Source organism: Martes martes (genome assembly GCF_963455335.1).
Source record: "Martes martes genome assembly, chromosome: 2".
Lineage (NCBI taxonomy): Eukaryota > Metazoa > Chordata > Mammalia > Carnivora > Mustelidae > Martes > Martes martes.
The window spans coordinates 81,916,041-81,927,503 of record NC_137889.1 but is presented as its reverse complement, the minus strand read 5'-3'; the positions used below and the strand labels follow the sequence as shown (position 1 = coordinate 81,927,503).

At 34.8% G+C, this 11,463-nt stretch overlaps 1 protein-coding gene across 1 annotated transcript in view; it reads left to right on the top strand.

Annotated features, from left to right (window-relative positions):
- The first annotated feature begins 1,289 nt into the window (after positions 1-1,289).
- Positions 1,290-11,463, top strand: part of GLRB (glycine receptor beta) — a 92,224-nt gene continuing 82,050 nt past the window's right edge. The window contains exon 1 of the mRNA XM_080796894.1: positions 1,290-1,415. Within this exon, the coding sequence (XP_080653020.1) occupies positions 1,294-1,415 (122 nt within the window). The 5' untranslated portion in view covers positions 1,290-1,293. The remainder of the gene's footprint in view (positions 1,416-11,463) is intronic.

Sequence of the window (11,463 nt, the reverse complement as noted above, 5' to 3'; positions counted from 1 at the left end):
GGATTTCTCTGGACCCTTCAAACCGTTTGGACGGCCCTCCTGTTTTCCTGGGGAAGAATGTGGAGGTGGGAGAAGTACCTGCTGCTGTGGGCAGAGGCGTGTGGAAGCCGATGCCACCGTAGGATGGGGGAAGGGAACGTCCAGTGCTGGAAGTTGACAGAGGAGAACCTTCTGTTGTTGCTCTGGGCATGATAAGCCCCCTCTGTTGTCCTTGGAGAGGGGGCCTGGGAAGAAGCCCTTCTGGCTTGCCATAGGTGCTGTAAAGGATAAATGGAAGAAAATAAGAATTCCTGAAAGAAAGGGAGGTGCAAAATATGACACAGGAGAGGCAAAATTATAAGGGTGAGATAGGAATTAAGTGAATGGTGAGGAGTCTGATAGATCTCTTAGTCTGCAGAAAACAATGATGGAGAAACAATTTATGGTTTGGAAATGAAGGACTGCATAAATATTCCAGTGTTACTAGATGCTTAAAGTTCTCCTAATTCTTCTTTTTTTTTTTCACCTTCATGCATCAGACCAGCAAGAATATAATTATAATTTGAGCATAGAAAGTGTTATTAAAATAGGTCTAAGAAGATTATTTTAAAGAGTCTGACCATACTTGCTAGTTTTTTTTTTCATATTATGTTACCTAGAATGTAGAGTCAAAAATCATCTTTGATGAATCTTAATATCATGAAAGTGGGAAAGCCAACAAAATACCTTAAATCAATATGCACCCTTTTTGGGTGCAAATTTAATGTGTATAAATAAAAACAACGAATTTAAAGTGTGAAATTTTGATGCCAATATTTTTCTTTAATCTCTGTCAATTCTTTAATCTTTGTCATTAGAATAGTTTTATTATATTTGAAAAAATATACATGCAAAATTCAAATATATAGAAATTGAAAAAGGAAATAAAAAATCCAAATGTACAAGAAGGAGGAAACCATTTTAACACTGTGTTAAACATCCTTGCAGGTAGTTTTCTAAACATATATTGAATATTGTGCAATTCAATGTCAATTTACGATCTTCTCTAACTATAAAATCAGAAATTTTGCATACTTATCTTTTATACCTCCTTGGGGTTGTATTTTCTAAGAACCGTTACTCCATTTAACCTTTACTCACAAATGTATAATGAAGGCCAACCACATAGGTTTGAGCAATGAGAATTTCATGTACAAATGTACTTGTCCTTTGGGTAGTAATGGTCATACTCCTTAGAGTCGTATTGTTATCACGTTATGTAAACCTTTTCTTGTTCTTTCTTGTAGATTGATATCCTGAAACTTAACTTTCAAGATGAAGTTTTTATTGGCGATTGCCTTTTTTATTTTAATTTCCTTGTGGGTTGAAGAAGCTTATTCTAAAGAGAAGTCTTCAAAGAAAGGGAAGGGGAAAAAGAAGCAATATCTATGCCCATCGTACGTCCTTCATGTCTTATATTATTATATGGAGAAATGTTATTGCATTTTTTATCAGAGTAAGGTGGTTTGTTGAAGCTTATCAGCAGAACTTTTCATATCAGAATGTGTACCCATTGGTTTCACAAGAGTGGTTTAGAATGTGATAGCTAGTTCCTAGTGCTTAAGATAAAGTTTAATAAAGTTTTGTTCATGCTCTAGGATTACATAATTTATGTACATATTTTATAAAATTAGGAAAAAAATTACTATTTCCTTCTTACCCTAAATATGGAGCTATAATTGGATACTGAAATTCCATGTTTTGAGCAACAGCAGTTCAAAAAGATGGTTTTAAAAATTCCTAAAAATGAATATCAGTTTAAAAATTAGCTAAAGTATGATTTTTAAGGTATATTTCATTTATGTTGATGCATGGAAGAAGAAAATTCACATGGTAGATCAGTTTTCTATATCAATATTTTTCTGCAAAGGGCTTAGATTGGAAATTTTTTTTTTCAAAATAGGATATTTTTCAAAAAAGGATACTTTTCCTTTTCAAAAAAGGAGCATTTCTTCAAATATTTCAAATATTTTTCAAAAAAGGATATTTTTCAAAAAATATGTCACTAAATTTGAAGTTATTTGTAAAAACAAAATCTAAATCTGAAACACCAACTCCTCCTTTTGTGGTTTGGACTTTTTTTTTTTTTAATAAGAATGGTTAATATTACTCGTGAATAACAGTATATTTTTTATAATACCTAATGGTTAGAGCAGTTGAAGAGTTTGTAAGTAAATACTTTCATAAATATAAGGGATCTTTAGGTAATAAGATCACATATGCAGTGATCTGGAATAAAAATTAATTTGTTGTTACAGGTCATTTTTTAATTAAGATGTTTTTTAAATGTCATATTGATCATGGGTGACATCTCAGAATCAACATTATTTAAAGATAGACCATGATAGTTTTGTAGATATTCCGTATGAGATAGGAAGTTTATTTTGTTAAGATAGGAAGTTTATTTTGTTAAGAAAGGATATTAGAATTGGTTTTTCAGTATGGATATCTGTCTGACCATGTGAGACTGGAAGTCTAGAGACAGTATCATGATGTACATATAGGTTAGCATTAAATAAAGTTCCCGATTTAGAAGTATCTCTTGGTTTTCAAGTTTATTAGTCCTACTTATTTCAGTGCTGCAGAGTCTGATGTCAGAGCCAGATTTCTGTGTGTATTACGGGATGGCCCTGAGTTACATTCATGTGTCCCTCCTTAGCTGTCTGCCCTGTTGGATATGAAGTATCTGGTGGGGCAGGTTTAGGAATAATCACCATCTGCAATTATTACTATTCTTCAGTGTTCAGAGTTTTTGTGTCACAACCAGGAGATAAGCCTGTTAGAAAAATGGTTGTTGTCAGGCCTTACTCCTCCCAAGTGAAAGGATACATTCTCATATTTTAGCTCTTTTTGTATTTTTTATTGATGAATGTTGGCATATTGATACAGACTGTTGCATACATGTTACAGTCATGGTGACTCTGTGTGTGGGTCACGCCAGCTTCAATCAGTCAGGTTTCTCTATATGTGGAAGCTGATAGAACTCTCTTCCACTACCTCTTGCCTGCCCCCCACCCCAACCCTCAATCAAATGTCATGAATCAAAGAGTTCGGAAGATGGCAACAGCAAGTCTTAAAACTACCGTGTATCTTTTTTTTTTTTTTTTAAGATTTTAAAGACTTTAAGATTTTATTTATTTATTTGACAGAGAGAGAGGGATCACAAGTAGGCAGAGAGGCAGGCGGAGAGAGAGGGGGAAGCAGGATCCCTGCTCAGCAGAGAGCCTGATGCGGGGCTCGATCCCAGGACCCTGAGATCATGACCTGAGCCGAAGGCAGATGCTTAACCCACTGAGCCACCCAGATGCCCCCCCCTTTTTTTAAGATTTATTTTATTTATTTGGGAGGTGCAGAGAGAGCAAATCTTCAGGCAGACTACCCCCTGATTGTGGGGCCCAACATGGGGCTCAGTCTCACGACCCATGAGATTACAACCTGAACAGAAACCAAGAGTCCGCTGCTTAACCAACAGAGGCACCCAGATACCCCTCACTACCATGTAGCTTACAACAGTCCTTTAGAAGGCATTCTGTCCCTTTTCAGAATTATGCTATTAAATTGTCTTATATATAAACTGGCTATATGTTTACAATGTCAATAGTTATTTAAGACAGATTTTTAAAGTTAAATCTAGTAGGTTAAGAATGAAACAATAAGGTTCTCTTGCTGAACATTTAAAATGACAAATAGAAGGACCAACATACACTTGGTAAGCCCATATCATGGTGTTTTAAATACATTGTGTAATTAATTGAAATTTTATTTTTGAAATTTTCTACCATGGAATTTAAACTTTTTATTTTATTTATTTTATTTTATTATAATTAGGAGACTAGATAAAACTTTATTAACAGTTGCCATGGTGATGCTGCCAAAAATCTGACTTATTAAAAAACAGGCGTGCCTTGGAGAATAAGATTTATGTATTTTTTTTTGTTTGAGCATTTTATAAGAATTTTGATTTATTGACACTAAATTATGAACTTCAGAAGACAATAGCGTTTTCTCTGGCTGTGTTTGGATCCATTATACATAATTCCTTGGAATATCCAGATTAAGAATCTCAGCTATGATAATGTACTGTGAAAGAATATGCAGATCCTTTGTACCTTGGAGAATGATCCAGTTAGCCCATATAAGTTGATAGAGTATAAAAACATTTTGACTAAGAGGAATATTTGAGATTATGAAAGTTAGGTACAGACCACCATAATGCTTTTCAATATGGTGAGATCTCGCTCCGTGGTATTTTTATTTATTTACATTTTTTTTTTTTTCTTTTTGAATAGAGTTGAGGAAGCAATGAGGTTGTATACACACATGCAGTTAATGTGTGAGTATTGCAAACATGAGCAAAAATTTCCCATTTTACTATTGTAACAATATTCTGTCCCCCAACCAAAACTAAAAAGGTTTTAAAATGAAGAAATAGAAGACTTGGGGTCCTTAAAATTCTAGGGTTTAATTTTGATGTTGAGCTTGAATTGTATCATAAACTTTTACTGGCTCTTTTACTATATTTTTTTAACTCATTTTGTTTTGAGATGCTGTAACATAAATTTATGCTATTATTTTTGATGGTTATAAATGAAGCAGTAGTACCACACTGACAAGATTTCTGATAAATTTCCTTTCAAAAACTTTAGAAATTTAAAACACATTGATATAAGAAATAAACTATAAATGAGAAAAAAATTGATTAAGTCCTTGGATACAGTAAGCTTTTTATTTATAGCTTGAATTTGATGTTAACCTTCATTTATTGGTCTCTCCTCTTTTTATACAGTCGGCCTGAGTGATTCCATCCCAATCTATGGCTGTAACTACCATGTTAGCTCTTAAGGCTAACTACTGTTAGCTCTTAAGGCGCTATGTCCATCTCAGACTTCTTGGAAGAATGCCATATCCATACATTCAATATTTCCTACCTAGCCAGGTAGAAATCCTATCCTATTTTGACCTCAAACTCAACTTCAAATGATAACACCTGAGTTCAGAAATCCTCCCCATCACTCCTGATACAGGAGTGATGCATTCCTTATCTAGGAAATGCATTATCTAGGAAATGACACCACTACCTCTTTTACCAACCAAAATGCTTAGACCTTCTCTTTCTACTGAAGCGTCTCAAATTCAGAAGTGTCCAAGACTTCTCAATTCCATCTTTCTCACCTCCAGAGTATGTCCTTCATTTTCACTTCCCTGTGGGCACTGCGTTAATTACTTCTCTCCACCCATTTTCATGAACTCTTTATTAGTCTTCCTTCTTGTCTCCCTCCATCAATTCATATTGGACACTGACCCTAGAGGATGTGTTCTAAATCTTCAATCTAGGCAAGTAAATCTAACGCTTAGAACCCTTCAAGAGCCTCCATAGCTTTCTGTGGCTCCATAGAAGAAGCTCTTGCTGAACTGGCCTCTGGCTCATTTCTTGGCTGCACATTTCTTGGCTCCACACACACAGCTCTTGCTTATGACCTCTGACACCTCCATCTGTGTCTTTTTATCCAGCCCCCCTCCCACCCCAACATATATGAGTCAGGTCTCATATACACTTGATCTTTCACACCTCTTGGAAGTATGCTTTCCTTTACCTGAAATGCCAACGCTTTCCTTTTATCTTTAGTTAATGCCCCAGTGGTCTTGTCCAAATCTGTGGCTATAAGTATCATCTTTCATGTTGACTCTTCTTAGAAAACAATATTCAGCTGAGTAAACTGGAAGATCTAGTTGGCTTTATTAAGAAATTCAAGAATTGGGCAGTATTCCATCTAGTAAGTAGAGAGATGCTCTGAAGAGTTATCCAAAATGGAAGGTTTTTATGGGAAGGACAATGTGGTAAGAAGTTATTAGCAAAAGAAAGGATTGCTTCAGGCAAGGCTACCTTCCCTTAAGGGGAAGGGCAAGGGATTTTGTTGGGTGGATTACCTCATCTTTTGGGGGATGTAGAGGGCACATGTGACAGATTACTCATTGATGCTGATCAGGAAATTCCTGACTGACCAGTTAACACTATATTTTTAGGGTAGGTTGAAATGTAGTCAGGTAAGGTATTAGGTCCATATTTGGTGACTTGACTGAAGTGACACCATTTTGAGCCAGTGGTTTTCTTTTTAAGACACCTAAGTCTGTGTGCCTGGCCTAGACCTCTCTCTGAAGAGCACCACACCCATATAACCAGATTTTAATCTGACTGACCCACAGTGACCTCAAACTCAAACCTTCCTATCTCCTTTGGGAAATCTTTCCTAATCTGATAATTTGATTTAGATAATTATACTCTATACTTCCATATTTCCCTAATTGTCTATCATGTTTATAATACTATGGCAATCATCAATTATAATTTTTGCTTTCCCCACTAGATTGTAAGCTTCTTGGGAGTAGCATCTAATTGACTCAGTCACCAGAGATGATATCAATTTAGTGCGTGGCACAAAGTATACATACAATAAAAAATTGTTTAAAGAGTGAATAAAAACCCAAAGATTTTTGGCTCTTATAAATCTTATATTTAGATTTTGTTAAGGAATTTGAATATAACTTATATAGTCCCTATGGACCATATTTACAAGTATAGTCTCAGTATAGGGACAACTAGATAAGTTAACAACTGGATAATTAATGAAACATTTCCAACCTGGATGATGTTTCCTGATGAAATTTTGGCCTTATCGTGTTTAACATTTTATCAATGACTAAAATAAGACTGTATGGAGGAGGTACTTATCCAAACTGAGAATTGTGTGACTTGGGGACATATAATGAATATCTGAGACAGAATTAGTATCCACTATGATCTTGAAGGGTCAAAGTAATGGACTGAAACTAAAAAAGATAGATGGACGTATAAATTGCACTTTTGCCCAGAAATCATCTGTGCAAGTATAGGATGGGGGAAACACAGTCTGGTAGAGAACATTTGAGGGAAAAAAATAGATAATACAGTAATGATTTATATACATATATATGTATTACATGTAAACAATATACATGATACAAATGAGTATATATACTTACTTAAATTAATATTTTTATTTTACCAATTTTATGTTTATTACTTCACTTAATAGAATGATATTTAAAGCAAGACTTACAGAGATTTCTGCATTGTGCTAGTCATATTTTCAGGGGAGATAAATAAGAACAATTGAGATCATTAAAATCATTATCATATTAGGGAGACTGAAAAAAACTGAGATATTTGAAGTTGTTTTCAAATCATTGAAAAACTATGATGTAGATGAGAAAGTAGACTTGGCAGTTGGCACCAATAATGAAAACCAGGACTAATGAGCTGAAGCTATGGGTAGGATATTTTTAGCTCTCAGGAACAACTTTCTGATAAGAGTTCTGCCTAAATGTAATTGACTGGGAAGGGAAGTAGTAGAGTTCTATATGACTGGTGTCACTTGGCATTGAGGGGTAATTATTTCGCAGACATTTTATAGAAAGTTTGAACATTGGTTGGTGGTTAGAACAGATGGTGATACTTAAAGGTCATTTCAATTTGTCAGATTTTTAAGATTCTTTGATTCTAATATATTGTATTTGATTATGGCCTTGCTATTGTCCAATAGAATGAGATAGAATAATTTGAAAATTTTATCTCAATACATATTTAGACAGATCTTTCTTTATTTTTGGTGCATTGCCTTGGGATGCTCTACCATATAAAATAAATATTATTTTGGTCCTGTATTAATAATAAGGATTTAAAAACCTTCAGTAGTAGAATTTCATCTCGGAATTTCATGAATAATCATATTTTAAAAGTATCTCTTTCAAACCCAGAAAATACTTCTCTTTTCTGATCCAAACCATTAGACAGAAATGTGTCTTACATAGTGATTGGGGGATGGCAGACATAAGTGATCCAATTAATGCTTACCGTAATTTATAAGAAGGTGTAGGTTTACAAACTGATATTTATATGTGTATTATATATGAAACCAGAATATGTTAAAATATACTTTCAGTGTTGCCTGGGTGGCTCAGTCAGTTAAGCATCTATTTTCGGCTCCTGGGATGGAGCCCCACATCGGGCTCCCTGCTCAGTGGGGAGTCTGCTTCTCCTTCTGCTGCTCTCTCTCTGTCAAATAAATAAATAAAACCTTTCAAAAAATAAAATAAAATACATTTGCAGAATTTTTGCTTGGATAAACAAAAATAAAACAAGACAGAATTATCTCAGTAAAAACATTACTTGTCATTTCTATTTGTGTTCCCAGCAGATATAATAACACTTCTAAATACTGAATTTAGGGGCACCTGGGACACTCTGTTGGTGAACCATTCACTCGTGATTTTGGCTCAGGTCGTGATCTCAAGATTGTGAGATCCAGCCCCATATTGGGCTCTGTGCTCTGCTGGAAGTCTGCTTGAGATTCTCCCTCTCCTTCTACCCTCCCCCTACTCACATGTGCTCTCTCTCATGCTCTTTTCTCAAGTAAATAAATAAATCTTTAAAATTCATACATACATACATACTGAATTTGACCAGGCTGTAACCTCTTGGCACGTGCTGCCATAGTTTACTATCATTGAGCTTTAGGGAACCTTCCACCATTTGTTGAGGACTATTTGAATTTCAAGTGTCTGATAGCTTATAGTAAGTGCACTAATATGTTTACAAGTTAAATTTAAAATCTCTTTTCTCCTACTTGGCCCAAACTTGTATCTTAGGTATGGAGAAGCTTAATAATAAGCCCTAAATTAATACTAGGTAAGGGCTGCTATTACTTACATTAGTGTGTGGTCATGTTAGCATGAATTTATCCTGTCTTCTTCATGATCTTTCCTCCAGACCATTGGTACTCTACCTTTAAAATCACAAGGAAATTTTTACTGTGATTCTGTGTGCAATAATGGAAAAATTGTGATTTCTTTATATTAGTTTGTTTATATACTAAAAAAAAAATTTGGGTTAAAGTGTTGCTCTCTGTTACAAGAAATTTTTTTGTCTGCTTTAGAGAGATACTGTACCACTTGATAATAACATTTGTATGCATCAGTTTTATGTGGTAGAAGGGTAGGAATACTGAATAATCAAAAAGCTACTATGTGTTGTGTAAGTATACTATTAGCCATTTTCTTCCTATTCTAATTTACTTCCCTACTATTGATTTATAGAATAGGTTGATTTTAGTTTAGTTCTAGTTTCTTCCTAGTGGAAATGTTGAAGATAACTGCATTGGCCAAAAGATGAAAGGCAATTGCAAAAGGGTATGGGTAATCTCGGTAATGAATACAGTTGAAAATTGCCTACATTATTCTTACTATAACATATTTAGGTTGAATATTTCACTGATGTTTAGTTATATATTTTCTTACTACCTATTGAACAGTCCCAGCTGAGTGGCATGCTTTTCTTTTGCCATCAGCTGAATTAATGATCTTCTCTTTCCAAATAATTTCCCAGGTTTTAAAACTGGCATCCTCATTACTCTAGCAACTCAGGCATGAAATTTAAATGGAACCTGTCTTTCTTTCTCTTAGAATGATTTCCTATATCTGTCATGTTCATTGCATCTCCACTTACCATCATTTTAAACAGTTTTCATCAATATTTTTCTAATTATTTACCCTATTTTTTCTGTTCATTATCATTCATTTTGCATATGGTTTCCATTTTCATCTTGTTAATATTATATTCAAGACCCACAGTGTCTTCTTATTGCCTGATGGGTCCCAGTGCAGACTCTTTACTTTGACTTTCAAGGGCCTCTCTAATTTGCATCCCAAACTTTATGTGAAACTACTCTATTTTATTTTATTTTTCCTTTGGTAGATTTTTTCTCATCTGTTTTTTTGTTGTTGTTTTTTAAAATTTAATTTAAGTTTTTTCAGTGTTCCAAAATTCATTATGTACTGCACCCAGTGCTCCATGCAATACGTGCCCTCCTTAATACCCACCATCAGGCTTACCCAACCCCCTATCCCCCTATCCCCGTCCGCTCCAAAACCTTCAGCTTGTTTCTCAGAGTCCACAGTCTCTCATGGTTTCTCTCCCTCTCCAATTTCTCCCAACTCACTTATTTTAGAAAGGCTGATCTGTCCTCGCTCCTAAACTTCTTTTGCCATTGCTTATGCTTAGACTTGTTTATGTGTAGAATGGCAACTTCCTGAATAGTCCTTCAGGACTCATCTCAAGTAGTACCTTGTCTTATGAAAGTTTTAAAATAATTAGAAGTTTCAGTTGAGAATAAGGTTAATATAAATTGATAGCATGCGATGGCTATTTAATACTTTGGTCTTGGACACTGATAGAAATACTATGTTTAGAAAGGAAAAAAAAGTTAATATGGTGGGTATAAATTCTGGTTGCCATCATGTGTGGTGGTTAGAATTACATCAGAGTTTGTTCAGGGAATCATGATCAGGGTTTGAAGGAACATGAAAATTTGTTGTTTGATCAATTGCACTGTGGGTTGTTTTTCTTGAAAAATAGAAGAATAATTACTTGCTGCTTGAGGAATTATCACATGAGGTAAGCTCGACTTCTTTTGTATGATGTCAAGTTATAGAACCAAGACCAAAGAGAAACATTGAGGAAGACAAGTTCAGTTTTAAAGGATATGATAGAACTATCCAAAAATAAAATGAATTTCTTTGAGTGGTTCTTTGTTGCTACAGTGATTAAACATAGTTTGGGTAGGAATATTACCCAAGTCAAGCATCACTGGAAAGTTACAGAATGTGAAAGTTCTTTTTGTCCCCAAAATTTCATGAGTCTATAATTAGAATGTATGTTCACTCTCCTTTTTTTTTTATTTTTTAAAAATTTTTTAAAAAAATTTTATTTATTTATTTGACAGACAGAGATCACAAGTAGTCAGAGAGGCAGGCAGGGAGAGAGAGGAGGAAGTAGCAGAAAGCCCGACGCGGGGCTCGATCCCAGGACCCTGGGATCACGACCTGAGCCAAAGGCAGAGGCTTTAACCCACTGAGCCCCCCAGGTGCCTCTTCACTCCCTCTTCTTGATCTTTTTTATTCCCTTTTGTCCATACTGTATTTTTTTTAAAGATTTTATTTATTTATTTGACAGAGAGAGACACAGTGAGAGAGGGAACACAAGCAGGGGGATTGGGAGAGGGAGAAGCAGGCTTCTAGCCAAGCAGATATCCCGATGTGGGGCTCGATCCCATGACCCTGGGATCATGACCTGAGCTGAAGGCAGACACTTAATGACTGAGCCACCCAGGCTACCCATACTGTATGTTTTGACATTTGATTTTATTTAATACAAATACTCTTTATATGATATCTTTTATTTTCTAGTTGAACAGTATTATGTATGTATTAACTCTAATACATGTATATATACACATCTTATCTAATATATATATGTGTATATATACACATACATCCATCTCATCTCAAATATTTACAATTTATTTAGATTGTTAACACAGTGTATTAACTCTAGCCATATATAACAAGTGT